General features: G+C 40.2%; 1 protein-coding gene across 1 annotated transcript in view; it reads left to right on the forward strand.

Moving 5' to 3' along the window:
• COL19A1 (collagen type XIX alpha 1 chain) overlaps positions 723 to 27,460 on the forward strand; it is a 114,952-nt gene continuing 88,214 nt past the window's right edge. Inside the window, exons 1-2 of the mRNA XM_018058814.1 lie at positions 723 to 770; positions 23,130 to 23,174. Coding sequence (XP_017914303.1) covers positions 738 to 770; positions 23,130 to 23,174 — 78 coding nt within the window. The 5' untranslated portion in view covers positions 723 to 737. The remainder of the gene's footprint in view (positions 771 to 23,129; positions 23,175 to 27,460) is intronic.

Below are 27,460 nucleotides of genomic sequence, written 5' to 3' on the forward strand. Positions count from 1 at the left end.
ATTAAAATCATGCTAATCTTTGCATTTTCTTATACCCCTATCCCCAAAATGTAATCCTTGAAAAACTCAGAAAGTTTTAGGGAGAGACAGGTTTCTTTACTTCTTTTGTATCTGCCTGCAGCTCAGCATAGTACTTCATGAATATCCCCATATCAACTGAAAACCACATGTACTTAAATGTCTCAAACCTGACATTACACAGCAAATATCTTTTTGTGGCCTGAAGGCTCATGGGCAGCCCATTTTTACCCAACTAATTCAAAAAGAGTAAAGCAATAGGAAAAAGGAAAACTGCTTTTCCTTTATCTTTTAAGTTGGTAACACATGGACGGCACACATTTATTTCTGTAACATGTTGATCAAAGGCTTCTAAGAAGTGTCAACAATAAACTAGAGCCCTTCAGCTCTTCCCTTGAGGAGTTTCATGGGAACAATTCCTTTCAATAAAGAATATGCTGATGGCTGACTGTCTAGTAATATGTTACATGTTCCCAGTTAGGACCTTTCTTTGGATTCATGTAGGATTTAACTTAGAAATATATTTGGGAACCTGATAAGTTAATGTCCATGTAATTCTCTATCAATTAGAATACTTGACTTCAACAGACTCTTCCTTTTTCTTACCTGTAAGATTTTAAGAATTCTTAGGCATGTTATTTAGATATACATTGCTTTGATAAATGTTTACATATGCCTTTGACTTGTTTCTAATACAGGGACCCCCTGGAGTACAAGGAATGCAACAGACTCTTGATGAATATTATCACAAGGTATGGTATCTTTAACTTACATCTTGTATACAGAGATTTCATGTGATGTTATATTTGAAAAATAATTGCTAACTGCTCAGACCTTGAAGCATAATCACATGTGCTTAATATCTTTCTATAATGAAAATATATTTCCAAAAAACTATTTTGCTCAGCATCTTTTTACAAAACCAGGATTTTTTAAAAATTCATTTCAAAGTTTGTAAAACTTCATATAAAATACTTAATGCAAAATCATGTTTCACCAGTGATAGTATCATATGTTTAGTTTCCCTGAGGGCAGAAAGAGATTATTTACTTTCTTAGAAAGCTTTTGACTGTGTGGATCACAATAAACTGTGGAAAATTCTGAAAGAGATGAGAATACCAGACCACCTGACCTGCCTCTTGAGAAACCTGTATGCAGGTCAGGAAGCAACAGTTAGAACTGGACATGGAACAATAGACTGGTTCCAAATAGGAAAAGGAGTACGTCAAGGCTGTATAGTGTCACCCTGCTTATTTAACTTCTATGCAGAGGACATCATGAGAAACGCTGGGCTAGCAGAAACACAAGCTGGAATCAAGATTGCCGGGAGAAATATCAATAACCTCAGATATGCAGATGACACCACCCTTATGGCAGAAAGTGAAGAGGAACTAAAAAGTCTCTTGATAAAAGTGAAAGAGAGAGTGAAAAAGTTGGCTTAAAGCTCAACATTCAGAAAACGAAGATCATGGCATCTGGTCCCATCACTTCATGGGAAATAGATGGGGAAACAGTGGAAATAGTGTCAGACTATATTTTTGGGGGCTCCAAAATCACTGCAAATGGTGACTGCAGCCATGAAACTAAAAGACGCTTACTCCTTGGAAGAAAAGTTATCGCCAACCTAGATAGCATGTTGAAAAGCAGAGACATTACTTTGCCAGCAAAGGTCCATCTAGTCAAAGCTATGGTTTTTCCAGTGGTCATGTATGGATGTGAGAGTTGGACTGTGAAGAAAGCTGAGCACCAAAGAATTGATGCTTTTGAACTGTGGTGTTGGAGAAGACTCTTGAGAGTCCCTTGGACTGCAAAGAGATCCAACCAGTCTATTCTGAAGGAAATCAGCCCTGGGATTTCTTTGGAAGGAATGATGCTAAAGCTGAAACTCCAGTACTTTGACCACCTCATGGGAAGAGTTGACTCATTGGAAAAGACTCTGATGCTGGGAGGGATTGGGGGCAGGAGGAGAAGGGGACGACAGAGGATGAGATGGCTGGATGGCATCACTGACTCGATGGATGTGAGTCTGAGTGAATTCCAGGAGATGGTGATGGACAGGGAAGCCTGGCGTGCTGGGATTCATTGGGTTGCAAAGAGTCGGACACGACTGAGTGACTGAACTGAACTGACTGACTGGGAACTCTGGATAGTACAACAGGTGATAGATTTCTTACCAAACTACCGGGTGCTACACTAAAATCTCAAACAAAGGTTGATATACTCTAGGTCAAGACTGAAATCTCCCACCTTTTAGGAAGGAGCCACCTTAACTTCTCCAAGGTTTTAAAGTACAGTTAGTTTGGATGGAATGTGACCTGGAAGGACCCAAGAATTTTGCCCCCAATTCTACAAGGAAGCACAGCAGATGGAGAAAAATGAGTGTGAGCAACTGAGTGGGACTCAGACACCCGAGTGAGACCATCGAGTGACTCATCAACTATCACATGTTTGGGATCCGATCGCTTTGTGTGGGGCGTTCCAGCCACTGACTCAGATCCCTTGTAACATCACACTTTATCACTGATAAGCTGCAGATCTGGAGACACTCCCTCTGTGTGTCTCTTGTGTTCCTGGTCTCCCTTCCTGCTGACTACTGTTGCTCCTTTGCTTAAAATCCCAAAGAAACAAGATGCCCATGCCAGCAGGGCCCTCAAAAGTAGCAGGTGATCAGAAAAGTGCTTATTAAATGACAAGCTAATTAATTCAAAGCCCCAATGCTTATTTCATCAGATTAAGCTCACCATGAAGACATGGATTGTTTGTGGCTGATAAATTTAAAATCAAAAGCATGGAAAGTCTCTTCTACTTCCTGAATAATCCTGTCTTAAATTTTCTCATTTACTTGGATTTTTCCAGGGAAAATGGAAAGGAATGTTTATTACATTATAATGTATATTAGGAAGAATGTTTGAGGTATACTTTATGATTCTTTTGTAAAGATTTTCTGGATAGATCTATCTATACTAGCTTTTCAAAACTGCAAGCCTTGGCCTCCATGAAAAAAAGTAAGAGAAGCATATCTAAATTAATCAATTAGGATATGGTATGTTTCTGTAATGACATCTATTGGTACAAAGTAGGGTTTACTATAAATGCTTCAAAATAATGAGTTAGCTCTGATGTCACAGTGTCGGCTAAAAAACTTGAAGACTGTAATATATTACTACCACCCTTACTATAAAATTTACCAAGTTGCTACTTAGCTACTTGAATATTTGCTGTTTCTTGCACAACTTTTAATGCTTATATCTGTACACAAGTCTCTCAATACCACTTCTGTATATAGTTTATCTTGCCAATGAGTCAGTTTTCCCTTAAATGAAGATATATAGTGCATTTATATTTTAGAGTTTAAAGTTGAGAGCATAAATCTTTTAACTTTAAGATTTTATTTCCCCCAGAATAGGGCTGACCAGGGCAGGTGAGTGGAGAGTCTTTCTGACAGCAAACCAGTTCTTTGAATTTAGCTGTTGCCTCACCTAAAAGAGGGCTTTCCTGGTGGCCCTGCAGTAAAAAAATCTGCCTGCAACACCGGAGACACAGTTTGATCCCTGGGTCAGGAAGATCCCTTGGAGAAGGAAATAGCAGCCCACTCCAGCATTCTTGCATGGAGAATCCATGGATAAAGGACCCTAGAGAGCTACAATGGGGTCGCAAAACAGTTGGACATGACTTAGCAACTAAACAACAGCAACACCTAAAAGAACTCTGGCTGTTGTTACTAACATTACAAGACTGAGGCTCAAGGTATTTAGTCTACCTGTGCTCAGAAGATGACTTCAGAATCAGAGCATGTCTGTGTCAACAGGGAAGACCTTAGCTTCTCTTCCCCAGATGAAACATTGTTACCATTTAACAGCAGAAGGCTTCAGACCCACCTGGAAATGTAACTTTCAAATGCTTGACTGTTTCCTTCTGAGAAGAGTTAAGGGGCTTCCACTGAGATCAGGCTGTTCTACTGAGGTCAGCCTATAGGATGAATGGAAGAGGTGCAGCCTACCTTCCCAACACCTACACCTACACTGACTACCTTTCCGGGTTGTAACCACCACCTCCTCACCCTCAGCTCCACAAAATAAAGGGGCAAACACGCCACGGTGAATGATTTGTGGTTTCCACCTGGTGTGTCCGCACCCACCGCATGCCACCCCCATCTGTTGGGGATGCTGAGGTTGTTTCAACCTGCAGTTCATCGCATGCCTGATGGTCTGGCTGTCTGAATAAGCCCAGAGACAAAGGGGGCCCTGAGTGAAACTTTCCTGGAGATTAACTAATGAACCATGTGTTGAAACACATAAAGTGACATTCCAAGGTTAAAATAATCTTCCTGGTTCAATTGGCATCGATTGATGTAACATCTGCATTTGAGTTCTGGGCCTCGGGCACCTCATCTTGCAGTAGCTCCAACTATCCTGCAGCCAGGATTCTGCTGAAGCAGCTACCCCGAGGGATGAGTGGCAAACCACTCAGACACCTCCCCTCTGTCTTCTCACCTGAAAGAGTTCCTGGCTCATTCCCTTGTACCAGGAATCCTCAAAGGCAAAGGCACTGCCTTTGGCCCCTGTATGAGAGTTGATATTTTCCTCTACATTTTCCTTGTCATCAGAGGCCAGACATGGCCTAAGAAGCCCTCTCCTCTCACAGCACAAATCAAAAATTGAATTAGGGAAGAAAAAAGGAAGCGAAGAACAGAGAGCCCAAAGAGGGAGATGGGGACAATTCTAAAAGTGTGTTTCTATGCATTTTTGCATGCTCTCTTGAGGATGCAATGAGTGAAAGGTAGACTTCCCTCTCCATCAGAAAAATAATTTGCAGAACAGCTGCTCCCATCCTGCAAGACTGTTTGCAAAGAAGCAACAATGCTGAGCATATTCTTCCCCTCAAGGAAAATCTGCTCACAATCCAGCAAACTGCTCTGCATTGTCTCCAGCTCTGGGGATTGTAATAAAAATTTGATAGGCTCTGTCAACTGGTAAAGCCGTCGGAACCAGAGCTCCTTACAACAGTCTAGATTGGAAAGGAAAAAAAAAAAACGTGTTCTCTCTGGAGGCCACGTACAAGCCGATTTTACATTTGATATTGTTTTTTAAAGATCCACATGGAAAATGTGCAGTTGGTTATCTTAGCATCATCACACTCATATGCAGCTTGCAGAGAATCAGTCTCATCTGTTGGAGATGGATGCTCTGCCTCCTGGCAACCAGTTCCAGCCTTCACTTCTCCAAATCATTGATCCAAAAAAAAACCAATTTGCCAGCAAAATAATCTATTTTTCCTTTTGAGCATCAAATCACAACTTCTTTTTCACATGCACAGACTAGCAAGGACAGAAAACACTTCTCCAAAATAAAATATTCAAGAGCTTTCCGAGCAGTGAGTTAAACCCAAAGATGGCACAGAACGTGAAGGCTTCTTAGGAGGCACTGCAGGAAATCCTTCTGGGCCTAGAAGATTTAGAGATATAATTTCAGTCCGAATTTTTTGCCTTACCCCTCCCAGTGCCATAGGATCCATTAGCTTTGGAAAACATGATTTGGGCACAGACATGGATTTTGGGATTTTTAGCATTATCAAAGAGAATCCTGACACTCACCTGGGTCTGCTCCTCCCCTCCAAGGACAACCACGCTCAGACCCGGTGAAGTATGTTTCTATGAGGCCCTGAGTTGCTGGATGTAGAGCCAGCCTTGGGCTTTCTTTCCAAATGAGCACAGCCCTCTTAGGCCACATGTTAATTTGCTGCTGCTGCTGCTAAGTCACTTCAGTCATGTCCGACTCTGTGCGATCCCATAGACAGCAGCCCACCAGGCTCCCCCCATCCCTGGGATTCTCCAGGCAAGAACACTGGAGTGGGTTGCCATTTCCTTCTCCAATGCATGAAAATGAAAAGTGAAAGTGAAGTCGCTCAGTCGTGTCCAACTCTCAGCGACTCCACGGACCGCAGCCTACCAGGCTCCTCCGCCCATGGGATTTTCCAGGCAAGAGTACTGGAGTGGGGTGCCATTGCCTTCTAGAACTGCTCTAACAAAGCATCACAATCTGAATGGCTTCACCATCAGAAACGTGTAACCTCAGAGCTCCAGAGGTACTGGCAGGGCCTCACCATCTCTGAAGCTTCCGGGAGAGGTGCATCCCAGGCCTTGCTTTCAGCTCCTTCTGGCTCACTGGGCTTGGGACCCCATAACTCTCATCTTGACATGGTGTTCCCCCATGTGCATGTCTCTGTGTCCAAAGTTTATTTTTATAAGGACACTATCACACTGAGTTAGGGGTCCCCCTAACTCCAGTATGACCTCACCTGAAGCAACTACTTCTGAAAAAAAAATAAAAATTACTTGTAAGTGAGATCACATGCTGAAGTACTAAGGGTTAGGACTTTAACATCTGAATTGAGGGGACGGGGTGAACACAATTCGGTGCATAATAGATAACCAGGTTTTTTTTAACCTTATGTCCCCTCATGCTTAGAATTAAATTCCTAAGGACTAATCTGTGGAATTTTTAATTACCTCATGTCCTGTGAGGAGGTTCAAGTCCTTGGTCTCTTTTAATAGATTGAGCCATAGGAAATTGCTGACATTTGATTTTTGGAAGCCTATAGGGATGGCTGTCTCCTATTGTGCAGCCTGCAGATTTCTGGAAACTTCCATCTTTCCAAAGAATACCCTCTAGAGGGCAGTTGAAATACCTTGAGTCTTCCACCTGCCTGACTATAGATTACGTTAGCCATTTCCCACAAGGAAACAAAGGACATGTCCTTACATCCAAGAATGCTTTTACAAAATTAAAAAAAAAAATTATTGACATATAGGTCATTAATGGGCTTCCCTGATAGCTCAGTTGGTAAAGAATCTGCCTGCAATGCAGGAGACCCCAGTTCGATTCCTGGGTTGGGGAAATCCACTGGAGAAGTAATAGACTACCCACTCCAGTATTCTTGGGCTTCCTTGGTGGCTCAGCTGGTAAAGAATCTGCCTGCAATGTGGGAGACCTGGGTGTGATCCCTAGGTTGAGAAGATCCCCTGGAGAAGGGAAAGGCTACCCACTCCGGTATTCTGGCCTGGTTCCATGGACTTTATGGTCAATAGGGTCACAAAGAGTCAGACACGACTGAGCGATTTTCACTTTCATAGGTGATTAATAATATTATACTGATTTTAGGTATAGTATATAGCATAGTGATTCTATATTTTTATAGATTATATCCATTTAAATTTATTATGAAGTGTTAGCTATCTTCCCTGTGCTATAAAATATATCTTTGTTGCTTATTTATTTTATACATAATAGCTTGTACCTCTTAATTCCATACCCCTATCTTGCCCCCTTTTCTTCCCTCTTCCCAGTGGCAACCACTAGTTTGTTCCCTATATCTGTGAGTCTGTTTCTCTTTTTTATATATACATCTACTTGCCTCATTTTTTAGATTCCGCATATAAGCAATAACACACAGTATTTTTTTCCTCTGCCCAACTTATTTCACTAAGCTTAATACATTATCAGCTCATCCATTTTGCTGCAAATGTCAGAATTTCACAATTTTTTTATGATGAAGGAGTATTCCATTATACATACCTCACACCTTCTTTATCCATTCATCTGTTGATGGACACTTAAGTTGCCTCCACAGCCTGGCTATTGTAAATAGTGCTGGTATGAACACTGGGGTGCATGTACCTTTTCCAAATCAGTGTGTTTTATTTGGATATGTACCCAGAAGTAGAATTTCTGGATCAATGATAGTTCCATTTTTAGCTTTTTGAAAAAACTCCATACTGTTTTCCAGTGACTGCACCAATTTACATCCCACCGGCAGTGTACAAGTGTTTTATTTTCTCTACATCTTTGCCAGTATTAGTTATTTGTAGAGTTTTGGAATTAGCCATCCTGATGAGTGTAAGGTTATATCTTATTATGATTTTGATTTCCGTTTCTCTGATGATTACAGTCTTGAGAATCTTTTCATGTGACTGTTGGTTCTCTGAAGGTCTTCTTTGGAAAAATGTCTATTCATTTCTTCTGCCCATTTTTAATTAGGTGTTTGTTTTTTGTTTGTTTGTTTGTTTGTTTGATGTTGAGTTACATGAGCAGTTTATGTATGTTGGATATTAACACCTTATCATTCATATTACTTGCAAATATCTTCTTCCATTCAGTAGGTTGCTTTTTGTTTTGTTGATGGTTTCCTTTGCTGTGCAAAAAAATTTTAGTTTAATTAGGTCCCATTTGTTTATTTTTGCTTTTGTTTCCCTTGCTTTAGGAGACAGATCAAAAAAATTATGATTTATGTTGAAGAGTATTCTGCCTATGTTTTTCTCTAGAAGTATTCAGTCTTATATTTAGTTTTTAATCCATTTTGAGTTTATTTTTGTAAATGGTGTTGGAGAATGTTCTCAGTTCAGTTCAGTCACTCAGTTGTGTCCAACTCTTTGTGACCCCATGGATTGCAGCACACCAGGCTTCCCTGTCCATCCATCACCAACTCCCAGAGCTTGCTTAAACTCATATCCATTGAGTTATTGATGCCATCCAACCATCTCATCTTCTGTTGTCCCCATCCCCTCCTTCCTTCAGTCTTTCCCAGCACCAGGATCTTTTCCAGTGAGTCAGTTCTTCACATCAGGTGGCCAATGTATTGGAGCTTCAGCTTTAGCATAAGTCCTTCCAATGAATATTCAGGACTGATTTCCTTTAGGATTGACTGGTTTGATCTCCTTGCTGTCCAAGGGACTCTCAAGAGTCTTCTCTAGCACCACAGTTCAAAAACATCAATTCTTCAGTGCTCAGCTTTCTTTATGGTCCAACTCTCACATCCATACATGACTACTGGGAAAACCATGGCTTTGACTAGATGGACCTTTGTAGGCAAAGTAATGTCTCTGCTTTTTAATATGCTGTCTAGGTTGGTCATAGCTTTTCTTCCAAGGAGCAAGCGTCTTTTAATTTCATAGCTGCAGTCACCATCTGCAGTGATTTTGGAGCCCCCCAAAATAAAGTCTTTCACTGTTTCCATTATCTCCCCATTTATTTGCCATGATGGGATGGGACCAGATGCCATGGTCTTAGTTTTTTTTATGTTGAGTTTAAAACCAGCTTTGTCACTCTCCTCTTTCATCAAGAGGTTCTTTAGTTCCTATTCACTTTCTGCCATAAGGGTGGTATCACGTGTACCCTAGTGTTCATCACAACATTGTTTACAATAGCCAGGACATGGAAGCAACCTAGATGTCCATCAGCAGATGAATGGATAAGAAAGCTGTGGTACATATACACAATGGAATATTACTCAGTTATTAAAAAGAATGCATTTGAATCAGTTCTAATGAGATGGATGAAACTGGAGTCTATTATAGAGAGCAAAGTAAGTCAGAAAGAAAAACACCAATACAGTTTATTAACGCATATATGTGGAATTTAGAAAGATGGTAATGATGACCCTATATGCAAGACAGCAAAAGGACATAGATGTAAAGAACAAACTTTTAGACTTTGTGGGAGAAGGTGAGGGTGGGATGATTTGAGAGCATTGAAATATGTATATTGTCATGTGTGAAATAGATCGCCAGTCCAGGTTCAATGCATGAGACAGGGTGCTCAGGGCTGGTGCACTGGGATGACCCAGAGGGATGGGATGAGGAGGGAGGTGGGAGGGGGGGTTCAGGATGGGGGACACATGTACACCCATGGCTGATTCATATCAATATATGGAAAAATCCACCACAATATTGTAAAGTAATTAGCCTCCAGTTAAAATAAAAATTTTTTTAAAGGGTGATGTCATCTGCATATCTGAGGCTATTGATATTTCTCCCGGCAATCTTGATTCCAGTTTGCGCTTCATCCAGCCTGGCATTTCACATGAGGTACTATGCAAATAAGTTAAATAAGCAGGGTGACAACATGTAGCCTTGATGTTCTCCTTTCTGAATTTGGAACCTGTCCATTGTTCAATATCTGGTTCTTTTACATGAGTCTGTTCAGTTTTCCCAGCACTTCTTCCTGAAGAGACTGTCTTTTCTCCATTGTATATTTTGCCTCCTTTGTCATAGACTAATTGACCATAGGTGTGTGGGTTCATTGCTGGGCTCTCTAGTCTCTTCTGTTGAGCTGTGTGTCTGTTTTTGTGCCAGTACCATGTTGTTTTGACTTTTTAATATAATCTGAAGCCAGAGAGTATAATAACTCCAGCTTTATTCTTCTTTCTGAGAATTACTTTGGCTATTCAGAGTCTTTTACAGCTCCATATAAATTTTAGGATTATCTGTTCTGGTTCTGTGAAAAAAAATGTAATGGATATTTTGATAGAGATTACGTTAAATATGTAGATCACTTTGGGTAGCATAAAATTCTAACAATATTAAGTCTTCTGATCCATGAATATGGATCTTTACATTTCTTTGTATCATCTTCAATTTCTTTAATTATTGTTTTAGAGTTTTCAGAGCATAAATCTTTCATTTTCTCAGTTAAGTTTCCTCCTAGGTGTTTGATTCTTTTTGATTTGATTTTCTTTTTTAGTTTTTTGTTTTGTTTTGTTTTGTTTTTACTTTACAATACTGTATTGGTTTTGCCAACATCAACATGAATCTGCCACAGGTGTACACGTGTTCCCAATCCTGAACCCCCCTCCCACCTCCCTCCCCGTACCATCCCTCTGGGTCATCCCAGGGCACCAGCCCCGAGCATCCTGTATCCTGCATCAAACCTAGACTGGCGATTCATTTCTTACATGATATTATACGTGTTTCAGTGCCATTCTCCCAGATCATCCCACCCTCTTCCTCTCCCACAGAGTCCAAAAGACTGTTCTATATATCTGTGTCTCTTTTGCTGTCTCGCATACAGGGTTATCATTACCATCTTTCTAAATTCCATATATATGTGTTAGTATACTGTATTGGTGTTTTTCTTTCTGGCTTACTTCACTCTGTATAATCGGCTCCAGTTTCATCCACCTCATTAGAACTGATTCAAATGTATTCTTTTTAATGGCTGAATAATACTCCATTGTGTATATGTACCACAGCTTTCTTATCCATTCATCTGCTGATGGACATCTAGGTTGCTTCCATGTCCTGGCTATTGTAAACAGTGTTGCAATGAACATTGGGGTACACGTGTCTCTTTCAATTCTGGTTTCCTCGGTATCTATGCCCAGCAGTGGGATTGCTGGGTCATAAGGCAGTTCTATTTCCAGTTTTTTAAGGAATCTCCACAAACTCCACCCACAGTGAGGAAACTCCACAATAAAGAGAACTCCACAAACTGCCAGAATACAGAAAGGCCACCCCAAACACAGCAATATAAACAAGATGAAGAGACAGAGGAATGCTCAGCAAGTAAAGGAACAGGATAAATGCCCCCCAAACCAAAGATGAAGAGATAGGGAATCTGCCTGATAAAGAATTCCGAATAATGACAGTGAAATTAATCCAAAATCTTGAAATCAAAATGGAATCACAGATAAATTGCCTGGAGACAAGGATTGAGAAGATGCAAGAAAGGTTTAACAAGGACCTAGAAAAAATAAAAAAGAGTCAATATATAATAAATAGTGCAATAAATGAGATCAAAAACACTCTGGAGGCAACAAATAGTAGAAAAAGTGAGGCAGAAGATAGGATTACTGAAGTAGATGATAGAACGGTAGAAATAAATGAATCAGAGAGGAAAAAAGAAAAACAAATTAAAAGAAATGAGGACAATATCAGAGACCTCCAGGACAGTATGAAACGCTCCAACATTTGAATTATAGGAGTCCCAGAAGAAGAAGACAAAAAGAAAGACCATGAGAAAATACTTGAGGAGATAATAGTTGAAAACTTCCCTAAAATGAGGAAGGAAATAATCACCCAAGTCTAAGAAACCCAGAGAGTCCCAAATAGGATAAACCCAAGGCGAAACACCCCAAGACACATATTAATCAAATTAACAAAGATCAAACACAAAGAACAAATATTAAAAGCAGCAAGGGAGAAAAGACAAATAACACACAAGGGGATTCCCATAAGGATAACAGCTGATCTTTCAATAGAAACTCTTCAGGCCAGGAGGGAATGGCAAGACATACTTAAAGTGATGAAAGACAATAACCTACAGCCCAGATTACTGTACCCAGCAAGGATCTCATTCAAATGTGAAGGAGAAATCAAAAGATTTACAGACAAGCAAAAGCTGAGAGAATTCAGCACCACCAAACCAGCTCTCCAAAAAATGCTAAAGGATATTCTCTAGACAGGAAACAAAAAAAGGGTGTATAAACCTGAACCCAAAACAATAAATTAAATGACAGTGGGATCATACTTATCAATAATTACCTTAAACGTAAATGGGTTGAATGCCCCAACCAAAAGTCAAAGACTGGCTGAATGGATACAAAAATAAGACCCCTATATATGTTGTCTACAAGAGACCCACCTCAAAACAAGGGACACATACAGACTGAAATTGAAGGGCTGGAAAAAGATATTCCACACAAATAGAGACCAAAAGAAAGCAGGAGTAGCAATACTCATATCAGATAAAATAGACTTTAAAACAAAGGCTGTGAAAAGAGACAAAGAAGGACACTGCATAATGATCAAAGGATCAATCCAAGAAGAAGATATTGCAATTATAAACATATATGCACCCAACATAGGGGCACCACAATATGTAAGACAAATGCTAACAAGTATGAAAGGGGAAATTAACAATAACACAATAATAGTGGGAGACTTTAATACCCCACTCACACCTATGGATAGATCAACTAAACAGAAAATTAACAAAGAAACACAAACTTTAAATGATACAATAGACCAGTTAGACCTAATTGATATCTATAGGACATTTCACCCCAAAACAATGGATTTCACCTTTTTCTCGAGTGCTCACAGAACCTTCTCCAGGATAGATCACATCCTGGGCCATAAATCTAGCCTGATTTGATTTTAAACAGTTGCTTTCTTGCTTTCTCTTTCAGACAGTTCATTATCAGTGTATAGAAAAGCAATAATTCTGTATGCTAGTCTCATATCCTGCAACTTTACTGAATTCATTTATTAGTTCTAATAGTTTTGTGGTGGAGACTTTGGGCTTTTCTATATAGAGTATCAAGTCATCTGCAAAAAGTGACGGTTTTTCTTCTTTCCTTCCTATTTGGATGCCTTTTATTTCTTTTCCATGTCTGATTACTGTGGCTAGGACTTCTAGTACTACATTAAGTAGAGGTGGCAAGAGTTAGCATGTATGTTTTCTTCCTGATTTTAGAGGAAAGGTTTTCAGCTTTTTACTGCTGAGTAAGATATTAGCTAAAGGTTTGTCATAAATGTCATTTATTTTGTTGAGATATGTTTCCTCTACACCAGCTTTGATGAGCATTTTTAATCATGAATGGATGTTGAATTTTGTCAGATGCTTTTTTCTGTGTCTATTGAGATTATCCAATTATTTTTATCTTTCCTTTGTTAATGTTTTATATCATATTGATTGATTTGTGTTTATTGAACCACCTTTGCATCCCTGGAATAAATCATGATTTATGATCCCTTTTATATATTGTCAAATTCAGTTTTCTAATTTCCATCAGAGATATTTTCTTTTTTTTCTATAGTTTCTTTGGTTTCAGCATCAAAGTAATGGTAGCTTCATAGAATAAATTTTATAGTGTTTCTTTCTTTTCAATTTTTTGGGATAGTTGGAGAAAGATAGATTTTAACTCTTCTTTTTTTATTTGGTAGAATTCCCCTGTGAAGCTATCTGGCCTTGAAATTCCACCCCCCCCCCCCCCCGCCACAAATTCAATTTCACTGCTAGTGATTGATCTGTTCAGATAGTCTATTTCTTCTTTATTCAGTCTTGGAAGATTGTATGTTTCTAGAAATTTGCCCATTTCTTCTAGGTTGTTCAATTTGTTGGCCTATAACTGTTTGTGGTATTATCTTATTCTCCTCTTTCATTTATTATTTTATTTGGATCCTCTCTGTTTCTTGATGAGCCTCATTAAAGGCTTATCAACTTTGTTTATCTTTTCAAACAACCAGCTCTTGGCTTCACTGATCTTTTCTATTTTTTTTTGCTTTTATTTTATGTGTTTCCTCTCAGATATTTATTATTTCCTTCCACTGTTCTTCCTTTTATCATTCCTTTATATGATAAGTTACATTTTTTACTTGAGGTTTTTTTGCTTGTTTCTTGAGATAGGTCTGTCTCACTATGAACTTCCCTCTTAGGACTGCTTTTACTAAATCCTACAGCTTTTGGAAAGTTGTGTTTTTATTTTCATTTGTCTCAAGTACTATTCTGATTTCTTCTGTGATTTCTACATTGACCCATTGTTTTTTTAGTAGCATGTTGTTTAGCCTCCACGTGTTTGTATTTTTCCCATTTTTCTTCTATAATTGATGTTTAGTTTCATATTATTGTGCTTGGAAAAAATGCTTGATATATTTTCTATCCTGTTAAATTGTTCAGACTTATTTTGCAGCCTAACGTGATTTATCCCAAAGAACATTCCATGGGCACTTGAAAAGAATGTTTCTTTTGCTGTTTTTGGATGGAATGTCCTGTTAAGCCCAACAGGACTTACCTATTAAGTCCAACTAGTCTAGCGCGTCATTTAAGACTACGGTTTTCTTATTGCTTTCTTTTCTGAATGATCTATCCATTAATGTAAGTGAAATATCAAAGCCCACGACCACTATTGTCAATTTCTTCCTTTATACCTGTTAATATTTACTTTATACATCTTGGTGCTTCTGTACTGGGTGCATATATATTGACAAGTGTAATATCTCTTCTTGCATTGATCTTTTTATCATTATATAATGCTCTGTCTTTTGTTTTAGACTTTGTTTTAAAGTCTGTTTTGTCTGATATGAGTAATGCTGCCTTTGCTTTCTTGTTATTTCTATCTTTTTTCATCGCTTCACCTTCAGTTTGTTTCTCTTTACCTCTGAAGTGAATCTCTTATAAACATTATACAGATGGGTATCGTATTTATACAGTCAACCACTGTTTCTTCTGATTGGAGCATTTACTCTGTTGAAATTTAAAGTGAATCAATAGAATTGAACTCGCTGCCATTTTCTTACTTGTTTTCTGGTTGTTTTTGTAATTCTCTGTTATGTTCTTATTGTTGTAGTTTCTTCCCTTGTGGTTTGATCATTTTCTTTAGCAGTGTGCTTGTGTTACTTTCTCTCTAGTTTTTTGTGTATTTATTTTAGGTTTTTGATTTGTGGTTACATATATGTTGACCTGTAACTATTTCTTTTTGTTTTAAACTGGTAGTCATTTAAGTGCAATCATAGTCTAAAATATTTATATTTTTTATTTTCAGCCACATTTTGTGTTTTTAATGTCATATTTTACACCTTCAAGTTTATCCCCTCACTGTTTATTATAGTATATTTTATAATTTTATTTCCTTTTAATCTTTGTAACTAGTTTAAATAGTTGATTCACAGCCACTTCTATATTTTTCCCTTTTCTAGTGGGATTTTTTTCCTTCTGTAGATTCTTCCTTCTGACTGTAACCTTTTCTTTTCCATTTAGAGATGACTCTTTAACTTTTCTTTTAGGTTAATTTTAGTACTGATGAACTTTTTGAGTTTCTTCTTGTCTGAGAAGTTATCTCTCCTTCAATACTAAATGATAACTTTTCTGGGTAGATTATTCTAGGTTGTAGGTTTTTCCTTTTCAGCACTTTCCCTTCTGGTCTACAGAATTTCTACAAAGTCAGTTGATAGTCTTATGGAGGTTCCCTTGTATTTGATTCTTTGTTTCTCTCTTGCTACCTTTAGAATTCACTTTAACGTTTGCCATTTTAATTATATGTTTTGGTGTGGGTCTGTTTGGGTTCATCCTATTTGGGACCCTCTATGTTTCCTGGACTTGGATAATATTTCCTTCTTCAGGTTTGGGAAGTTTTTAGACATAATTTCACCAAATGCACTTTTTTACTACTTTCTGTCTTTCTTCTGCTTCTGAGTTCCCAATAACACAAAGAGTGATATGCTTGATGTTGTCTTGGAGCCCCCTTAAACTCTCATTTTTTAAATTTGTTTTTCTTTTTTATGCTCTAATTGGGTGATTGTCATTATTATATCTTCCAGATCATTTATGTGTTCTGTGTCACCTGGTCTGCTGTTCATTCTTTCGTGTGTGTGTGTGTGTGTGTGTGTGTGTGTGTGTGTGTGTGTGAGTGTGTGTGTGTGTTGCTTATTTATTGCATTCTTCAGTTCTTCCTGGTTCTTTGTTATATTTTCTAGTTCCTTATTAAATTCTCAGTGTGTTCATCTATTCTTTTCTCTAAATCACTTATCGTTGTTATTCCTAATGCCTTGAACTCTTTAACTGATGAATTATTTATTTCTGTTTCATTGCTTGTTTTCTTAGGAGTTTTCTTTTGTCCCATTTGAATCAAATTTGTCTTCTCATTTTGCTAACTTTCTCTGTCTCTCATATTAGGTGAAACAGTTACCTGTATGGTCTTGAAGGAGTGTCCTTTAGTGGGAGCATCCCTAGATAGTCCGTATGTGCCCAGTGGGAGAGCTGAAGCTGACCTGAGCCTGGGTCATGTTTTCCCCTAGGATGTGCTGACTACTACCACCTTGGTAGAAAATGGAGCATGAGATGGCATGAGAGCTGGATCCAGGTGTGATTCAGGGCTTCTCCTGTGCTTCGTGACCATCACCACCCCACTGAGGGTGGGGGCAGGTTCCCAGTTGCTGGAGCAGAAGTCACAAAGGTCAGGCCTGAGATGCGTCCATTCCCACAGTGTGTGTGCTCTTGCCTCTCCCACGACCAGCACCCTTGCCTTAGAGGGAAGCAGTGCTGGAGCAAGAGGTCCTGGAATGGGCACTTGGTGTGGGCCAGCATTCAGGCTGTAGTGGTCCTGAGACCACTGGAGTTCTGGACAGCTCCCAATCTGCTGCCTCCAGGAGTGACAGCAATGGCTGCTGCCCCCCATTCAGATGCTGTGCCAGGTCTTCATCCCCCTACTACTGTATATCTCCCTTGGCCATGGCAGTCCTAATCCTAGTGTGGCACTGTGCCACAGAGCAAGCGAGCTGGACCGGGCACTCAACTCGGGCTGGACACACACTGAGGTAGCCGCAGGAAACCATGCAGAGTTCAGATAGTTTTTATCTGCTCTCCTTCCTTCCTGGGGATAAGCCAGTGTGTGCTCTCTCTTCACAAGCAGACCTTAGGTTTCTTACACACTCAGTCAGTGACACTGCTTTTCAACCCAGCTAAGGAGATGTATCTCCTGACATCAGTCCCTAAGACTGGCATGCCCAAATGTGGTTCAAACTGCTCACTCCCCAGGGAGAATCTTTGAGCCTGTGTAATCCCCCTTCTCATCTGTGTCCCTCACTACAGGCACAATCCTAACCTTACTGCTTCTCTTCCCTTCCTACCTGGTTTTGTGTGCACCTCTCTTACAGTCTTGATTGTGTAAGAGTTTCTCTGTCAGTTCCTGGTTTGTTTGCAGTGAGTTGCTCCACACATGGATGTGTTATTGTTGTGTTCAAAGGGCAAGGTGAACTCAGTGCCGCCTACTGTGCCTTCCTGATTTCCCCAGAATTCCTGAAATGTGTAGGCTGGGTATCACCCCACACAAAACACCCCTCATCACTGCACCACAGGGACCTTTCAACAATATATTCATAATTGTACATCTATTAAAGCTACTCAAAAGGTTTCTGAGAACCATTCAAATAACATGGCAGCAAGGCACAAAGTGACCTGGCAAAATTAGAATAACATCTGAGGCAGAACTGTGGATTCCAGAAACATAATGACTAAGTCACCAAGAGTCAGACATGACTGAGCAACTGAGCAACAACAAATCTCTTATTATTTCTATGTGGTATGAAAGTCGCTCGGTTGTGCCCAATGCTTTGCAACCCCAAGGACTGTACAGTCCATGGAATTCTCCAGGCCAGAATACTGGAGTGGGTTGCCATGCCCCGCTCCAGGGGATCTTCCCAACCCAGGGGTAAATCTCAGGTCTCCCACATTGCAGGCGGATTCTTTACCCACTGAGCCACAAGGGAAGCCCAAGAATACTGGAGTGGGTAGCCTATCCTGACCCAGGGATCAAACCCAGGTCTCCCACATTGCAGGTGGTTTCTTTACCCGCTGAGCCACAAGGGAAGCCATATCATTTCTATAGAGTCAAGAAATTATCTGGTACAGTTAGCTTGGAGAAAGCAGAGAGGAGAATCTCACATGTCAACAAATCAATGCAAATGAAGTTCAAGTTTGCCTCTGCCTTGAGTGTTGTTAGCCAAAGAGTGGATAACACCTACAGAGGCCACTGAGGGTCCTTATTTAGACAGGTTTCCTGAAATAGCTATTGCATGAAACAACCGTATGATACTCTGCTTGGCAGTAAATACCATGTTGTTTTTCTGGATGTGAAAACCTCCAGAAAAGTCAAGATTTTAGAACAATAGACTATATGGATAGAATAACATGACTTGGTGCTGCAGAAACATCTCTTCGTCTCACAACATTTGTGATGCCCTTTAGGTTGTTGGGGGACCAGCTAGGGAAGAGGACCTAAACCAAGGTGCTGTGAGATGCTCTCAGCAGATGTCCTTTGAGTACTCTTCTGCTCTGAAAGTCAAAAGCACAGGGCATCCCAGTCCAAAACCATCCCTGGACAACCTGTGTGTTAGACCTGGGGTCCCCAACCCCTGGACCACACAGCAGGAGGTGAGCAATGGGCAGGCGACACAGCAGGAGGTGAGCAGTGGGCAGGCTAGCGAGCAAAGCTTCATCTATATTTATAGCCACTCCTAATCACTTGCATTACTACCTGAGCTCCCCTTCAGTGGTGAGATCAGTGGTGGCATTAGATTCTCACGAGTGCACACCCTACAGTTGATTGTGCTTGCAAGGGATCTAGGTTGCACACCCCTTATGAGTCATCCTGAAACCATCCCCCTACCCTGTCTGTGGAAAAATTATCTTCCACAGTATCGGTCCCTGGTGCCAAAAAGATTGGGAGCCACTGTCTTAGACCAAGTATGTTCCACCTTCCCCACATATCTTAGGACAACACAGCCAGGCAAAGACTGTGATGGGCTGTGCATCAGAGACCATTGGAGCCCATTGGCTCCAGGCCCAGATAGCAGTATTTTCAGGAAACTCCTAAAGTTTTATGTTTCTGTGGAGATTGCATTCAAACAGCTTACCATTTCATAACTGCTCATTCTTTATGTATGTGACTCAGAGTGTCATAACTCACTTTCATATATGTCCTTACACAGAAGAAACTACAAAAAAGATCTTATGATCCAGATAACCATGATTGTGTGATCACTCACCTAGAGTCAGACATCCTGGAGTGCAAAGTTAAGTGGGTCTTAGGAAACATCACTAGGAGCCAAGCTAGTGGAAGTGATGGAATTCCAGCTGAACTATTTCAGATCCTAAAGACTGATGCTGTTAAAGTGTTACACTCAATATGCCAGCAAATTTGGAAAACTTGGCAGTTTCACTCCAATCCCAAAGAAAGGCAATGGCAAAGAATGTTCAAACTACCGCACAATTGCACTCATCTCACACACTAGCAAAGTAATGCTCAAAATTCTCCAAGCTAGACTTCAACAGTACATGAACTGAGAACTTCCAGATGTTCCAGCTGGATTTAGAAAAGGCAAAGGAACCAGATCATATCACCTATATCCGTTGGATTATAGAAAAAGCAAGAGAATTCCAGGGAAAAAAAAAACATCTGTTTCTGCTTCATGGACTATGCCAAAGCCTTTGACTGTGTGAATCACAATGGGAAATTCTTCAAGAGATGGAACTACCAAACCACTTTACCTGCCTCCTGAGAAACTTGTATGCAGGTCAAGAAGCAATAGTTAGAACCGGACATGGAACAACAGACTGGTTCCAGATTGGGAAAGGAGTACGTCAAAGCTGTATATTGTCACCCTGCTTATTTAACTTATATGTTTCACATAATACAAAATGCCAGGTTGGATGAAGCATAAGCTGGAATCAGTATTTCCAGGAGAAATATCAATAACCTCAGATATGCAAAGGACACCGCCCTTATGGCAGAAAGAGAAGAGGAACTAGAGAGCTTCTTGATGAAAGTGAAAGAGGAGAGTGAAAAAGCTGGCTTAAAGCTCAACATTCAGAAAACTAAGATCATGGCATCCAGTCCCATCACTTCATGGCAAATAGATGGCGAAACAATGGAAACAGTGACAGACTTTATTTTGGGGGCTCCAAAATCACTGCAGATAATGACTGCAGCCACAAAATTAAAAGATGCTTGCTCCTTGGAAGAAAAGCTATGGCAAACCTAGACAGCATATTTAAAAGCAGAGACATTGCTTTGCCAACAAAGGTTTATATAGTCAAAGCTGTGGTTTTCCCAGTAGTCATGTATGGATCTGAGAGTTGGACCATAAAGAAGGCTGAGTACCAAAGAATTGATGCTTCTGAACTGTGGTGTTGGGGAAGTCTCATGACAGTCTCTTGGACTGCAAGGAGATCAAACTAGTCAATCCTAAAGGAAATCAGTCCTGAATATTCATTGGAAGGACTGATACTGAAGCTAGCTCCAATACTTTGCCCACCTGATGTGAAGACCAACTCATTAAAAAAGACCCTGATGCTGGGAAAGGTTGAAGGCAGGAGAAGGGGACAACAGAGGACAAGATAGTTGGGTGGCGTCACCGACTCAATGTACAAGAGTTTGAGCAAACTCTGGGAGATGGTGAAGGACAGGGATGCCTGGCCTGCTGCAGTCCATGTGGTCGCAAAGAGTCAGACACGACTGAGAGACTGAACAACAGCAAATGATTTATAACTGAAGACTTGGGGACTAAAATTTTTGTTTCAATTTAGATATCTGAGATCAAAGATAGGTAGGAAAAATGAGAGACTATCACAGGACCAGTAATATTTATAACACCAGTTATAAACTACTTATTTTTTATAGAATTTTTAGTCTCTTTCTCCTCAAATTTTATTTTAATTTTTCAATTTTTAAAAATAATTTTATGTATGTATTTGTCTTTGTCTGTGCTGGGTCTTCATTGCTGTGTCAGCTCTTCTCTAGTTGCCATGTGCAGGCTTCTCATTGCAGTGACTTCTCATTGCAGAACAAGGGCTCCAGGCGGGCAAGCTTTTGGCAACTGTGGTTTGTGGGCTACAGAGCCCAGGCTCAGTAGTTGTGCCTCATGAGCTTGGTTGCTCTGAAGCTTGTGGGATCTTCCCAGATCAGGGATCAAACCCATGTCTCCTGTATTGGCAGGCAGATTCTTTACCACTGAGCCACCTGGGAATCCCCTAAACTACTTCTTTTTAACTGAAGTAGCATGAGTAATATGAAGGCACATTTAAAATGTCAAACTGTAACAACAGTGATTGGCTTATTTATTCAACAAATATTTATTGAGTGCTTCCTATATGTTAGGTACTGCTATAGGCATGGGGTGGGCATTCAGTTCCAGGCCTCATAGGTCTTACATGCTAACATAAGAATTTTTGAAGAAATACAAAATTGTACATGTTAGTTAGTATTAAGGAGAAACACAATGTCCAATGAGAAGGTGTGAGGGGAACCTGTCTGGAGACCCTCAGAATGCATTTGGTAATAGCTGAGATCTGAGTCATTGCTAACCAGACGAAGAGGTGAGGACAGAGTGGGGGACTACAGGGAGAGACAAGAAGGATCCTGGTCCATTTGAGGGTCTGAGAGAAGACCCTTTACATGACTTTGCTGAGGTTTTGAAGAAAGGAAGTCAGAACGTCATTTAAAGATTGCATTCTGACCTGTAGAGAACATGTGTGTCAGAGGAGCAAGAGTAGGTCATAGGGGCCAATGAGGGAGCCTTTGCAATGATCCTGCAAGAGTGCTGGTGGCCTTCCGGTGGAGGTAGCTGGAGTGAAGAGACTTGGGGCAGAGGCAACCGCACTGGCTGATGTTGTCCTTAAGCAGTAGAGTGTGTGTGAAGTCGCTCAGTCGTGTCCTACTCTTTGTGACCCCGTAGATTGTAGCCTGCCAGGTTCTTCTGTCCATGGGATTTTTCCAGGCAAGAATACTGGAGTGGGTTGCCATTTCCTTCTCCAGGAGATCTTCCCAACCCAGGGATTGAAGCCAGGTCTCCCGCATTGTAGGGAGACGCTTTACCATCTAAGCCACCAGGGAAGTAGAGGAGGCCAGTGTTAATGGTGACACCTAGATGGAAGAAGAAAGAGTCTATGGACAGGAGAGGTTGGATGCAGATTTTCTTTCTTTATGTACTCTGTTTCAATTATAAAATGAAATTACCACTCATTTTCACAAGTCAAACTGCAGAGACATGTTAGGAAGAAGTTAATTATCATCCTCCCACTTCTGGACTAATACCTGTTAACAATGAGTTATTCTCTTGTCTTTCTTGCTCATATATGGCTGCATTTTTGTATTTTTAAATTCAGTTTTGAACTTGTTGAATATAACTCTCTTCTAGAATTTACAAGTGAACACATTAAGTAGAAAAGTAGACATAGGGGTCAAAACCCAGAAGGGAAACATGTGCTGGGTTTACAGATTTGTCTGTCCTGGTATGCATAATGCTTCAGCCATGGAATTGATAAGTGCACCTGGGACAAAAGGTTGAATCACAAGAAGAGAGCTGGATGTAGTCCTGAGGAGGCCCAGGGTTGACCAGTAAGGAGCTGGTTGGAGAGGAGAGGTCAGAGAGACAGAAAGAAGAAGCAGAGTACATGTAATACAAGTCATGAGTGTGCCAAGTGCAGCCAAAAAGGTCGATAATGGAACATCCATTATACTGAGCAACAAAGATACCACTATTAGTGTTGAAAGTTGTATCAAAACCAAACGAGGCTGCCAGGCATTAGATTGGAGTTTTGCTAATTCACCCCTGGAGAAGTGCTGTTTCTCCAGCATCACCTCCTGACGGGGTAGGGTGGAAGCCACAGCAAGGACAAATAGGGTCTCAAAAGTGAGAGTTTTTCAGGAATGTTTGACAGAGTGTGAGAGAGGCAATGGGATAAAAGCTGTTACAGTGCTATTGTCTATTTTTATGTTAAAGTAGGGACTGTTTCAAAAATAAATGGATTTTTAAAAATTTTTGTTTCATGTTTACTTAGGGAAATGTTGGTGAACATGGAGCTGGTGGTCTAAAAGGAGAGAAGGTAATCGAATTTGCAGAGTAGAGACATCTAGGTTTTTACACCAATTCACACATTCACGTGTCAGGGCAGCCTCACTGCCCCGCAGGTTCCACGTCAGCCTTCAGGGAGCACTACTCTCCCCGCCTCCTGACCAAGCAGGACTGAGCTCGGCCTCCCCTGGAAGCCGTGAGTAGCTGACCATAGGAAGGGCACACTTCCACAGTGAGGGGAAATAGCTGTCACATAACTGTCACAGGTAAATGAAATTAGGACACATGTTTCAGTTTATAGTTAGATGTTTCTTGGATCTGCATAGGTGGCAAAAACAATCTGAAAAGCCCTGTGACAGGATGCCTGAGGCTTGCTATTTTTCTGTCCTCTTAAGTGTCCACGCATAAGCTGTCATGGGAGCATTTTTGGGTGGGTTTTTATCATGTACAGTCACAGTTTAACCAAATAGTTATTTCAAAACAGCTTTAAAATTAAAACACTGGTGAATTTCCATTGCCTTCTCATTGTCATCATTCATGAGTTTAATTAATTAGCTGTGAAGATGACAAATACACTTGCCTTCTCAAAAAGATGTCTCACTCCTGTTTGATCCGGCAATTGTGATGACCTTAGATTCAGTGGGAAATTGCCATTGTCAAGAAAAAATAAAAACAATGAGGAAACTATATTCAATATTTTGTAATAACCTATAAGGGAAAAGAATCTAAAATATATATATATATATATATACTTGTATGTATAACTGAATAACTTTGCTGTACACGTTAAACTAACATGGCATTGTAAATCAGCTATACTTTAATTTTAAAAAGAAAAAAAGACGAAAGAAACAATGCACATCAAATCCACAGACAAGATGAGTAGGACTGAAAATACTCCGCAGGAACATGGCCTGTAAGTGCTCCCTTCCGCCATTCACCCAGTAAAAATTCTCATGATTGAGGGCAGGGTATTTCAACATGAATCCAAGAAAATATGACTTCCATGCCTTATAAATCCGTGCAACCCATCTATTCACAGGATCATACCTCCATCACCAGAAAGAAAAAAAAATAACTGCTAAGAGATAGTCTCCACAGAATAGGGAGCTTCTTATAGATTGACCATTGCAAATGAAATTTCCTGCAAAAAATAAAAATAAAAACCTTGACATTCTTAAAAAGACATCCCTAAAAATTGATTATACAGCAGTAATGTCATTTATGTGTCTTGGATTGCACTGCTGGTACATTAACATTATTTCCTGTAACCAAATAGCTTATGGAATTCCTACACCACCATAACGAACACATTATATTTTAAGCAATTACTGCAGGACACATGCAGACTACGGAGAAAAAAAAAAAAAAGAGCTTGTCACTTAGGACAGCTGAGCAAAGAGAGCTGTGGCACTTTTAAAGTATTTAAATTATGATTCATTCCTTGAAACAAAGCAGCTGGCTCTCATTTTCCTCTGTTCATTAGGAAACACATGTTACTTAGGAATTCTGAAGACCTCAATGTTGAGAAATTTGATTCTGTAAAACAGGTGTATTTCTAACTCTAAGGACACTTTCTATGGCTCAGAATCTTTTCTAATTGCTTCAGAATCTTAAGTGGAATTAGAAAAAAGCCAGTGGTATAACTGTTCCCTCTTCCCACCCAAGGAAATAACCCAGAGGCGTCTACAGAGAACTGGATACAGTACCTGATATAAATGCCCATGTGAAGTGATTTGTAGGAATTTTAATTAACAGGAAAAAGGCTCTCCCAGTGAAAAATGCATAGGGTGAATTCTAAAACGTAAGTGCCACTCTTGCTGGAGGAGCAGAATCACCTCTACCTGTGCACACTCAGTACCTGGGCTGAGTCTATACTTCCATTCTTTGTGATGCGTTCAGAGGTCACTGGAGTGAGAATTTAAGGCCCCTTCAACCTACTCCCTTGGACCTTTGCTTGCACCCCCGGTGGACCCCGGTGGTTTGGCTGTACATTGGAGTCCCCTGAGGGCTTGTAGAAATTACCAGTCTCGGGCCCCATCTCCAGGACTCTGATGTGGGGCAGAACTCATGTCTCTGGTTGATCTGGAGTGGGGTCCATGTTGCTTTATTTAAGAGAGTTTCAGATGATTCTACCCAGCAGCCAGCGTTGAGTGATGGAAGGAACCTGGGCTCTGGGGTCAAAAGCTGATTGTGCCATTAACAGCTCAGAAAAGACACTCCAATCCTCTGGTCATCCATTTATTCATTTGTGAAATGGGCAGAATTATATCTACACAGAGTTGATGGCAAGATTAAAATCAAATGAGATGAGATGACCTTACCCAAAGCACAATGCCTGACATATATTAAGCCCTCACTAGCACTTCGTTCCTCACTGTTCATCCATTCTAAACTTTCTTTCTCCTCGTGGAGTATCATGTATGTCTTTTTGGTATTCATAGTTATCATACTTAACCTCCAGTCTTGATCATCTTTGCTTCTCCCACAATAATTTTGATGGAGAAGAGATTCAATTTACGTTGTAGGATTGAGCCAGAAGTACAATTTCAACATATACATGACTTTTGCTCTATCATACTCCACTTCTCAATGCACCAGCTGGCAGAATAGAATCACAAAGCCAGCCTACCATTTGGAACCCAAAGTGGTAAAGAACCCACCTGCCAATGCAGGAGAGGTAAAAGACGGGGCTTCCATCCCTGGGTCGGGAAGATCATCTGGGGACGAGGGCATGGCAATCCATGCCAGTATTCTTCCCTGGATAATCCTGTGGACAGAGGAGCCTGGCAGGCTATAGTCCATAGGGTTACACAGAGTCAGACACAACTGAAGCGCCTTAGCATGGACACACACTTCTAGTAAAACACCAGAGTCAATAAAAACAGCAATGGAATTGACACACAAATCACTCCTAGGTTAGCAGCCTCATTCTGATTCAAGATACAGGAAGAAAGGACAACAAATACTACCAGCTTTTAATGGTAAATAGTGACAGAGACCCAGGCATCCATGCAAGCCACCTACCAGGACTGAAATGATGACCCCTGCTCTGTAGCTTCCTGAGAAAGACAGGATGCAGTGATGGGATGATGATGTATCTGCAAGTTGATTGGGGGTAGCTGCTTCTTTATAGAGACAGAAGAATCAGGAGGTGGAATATCTAAGGAACCCTGAGAAATTAGTGGTGTCTTTTAGAGCAATTGTCAGAGGTAAAAAATGGAGGCTCAACACCACCAGACCTTTCAAATAACATCCAAAGTGTCAAATTAAATGACTGCCTTTCCCAAAGCTAAGTAAATCCATCACTGATCTTTCAACCCATAATTACAGTGATAAATTACTGAATATTCATTTTATATATGAAGAACAACTCCATATGTGTTTAAGATTCAGGTGGGAAATGCTTTTGTTTGTAGACTTTTGTATCAAGGATCTAGTCTCTAAGACTTCCTCCAAGCCCAGCCACACTTCCATACCAAACAGAGGTAGACCAAAGCCTCTGCCTGGTCCTTCCTCTGTATTTCAGTGGAGACCTATATACATTGGTTTAAATACTTAGCAGCTGTGAATATGGTTACTCTTCCTTCAGGCATATTCCTCTCCCCTTACCTTTTGATATCAAGCAGATGTGACTTTTATAGTAACTCCTAGACCCTTTCCTTTATTTCTACATTTACTTTATGCAGCTGGCTTGAATTACTGGGCATATTTTTCCCCAGTGCCTGAGGCTTTCAACATCTATCAGATGTTAAAGGAGGCCAACACTCTATACAGTCTAACACTTGTACAAGGCCAATTGTTTAGTCTGTCAAACCAACAGCAATCAGTCCCTTAATGTCTCCACCAATTTCTTCCTCTTTTCATTATGGATAGAACTTACTATCTGTAGGAGAATGGATTCTCCTACAATATGATAACTCTAAAACTGATGTTACATTGTATGTTTAGATGGTACACTATAAGGGAAAATACTTGTATTAATAAATGAAGATTAAATTTACAAAATATATTCCACAAATCTAGAAGGCTCCTTAAAAAAGAAAAAAAACATGACATTGTCTATGTGTTATGAATGACTGATTCCCTCTTCCTCTAAGCTAAATCACAAGATACTGATTAGGATGGAAACATAAAAGTAAACCAGTGTCTTTAGGGCTGACTATCTGAGGCTTCAAAAGAAACAGATGAACATATCCACACAAGGGGACATGTGTAGAGATGTTCATTGCAACTCTGTTTATAAGACAACAAAATGCACATTTGTGCTGTGTCTCAGTTGTGCCCAACTCTTTGGCAACCCCGTGAACTGTAGCC

The sequence above is a fragment of the Capra hircus genome, chromosome 14 (genome assembly GCF_001704415.2).
Source record: "Capra hircus breed San Clemente chromosome 14, ASM170441v1, whole genome shotgun sequence".
Lineage (NCBI taxonomy): Eukaryota > Metazoa > Chordata > Mammalia > Artiodactyla > Bovidae > Capra > Capra hircus.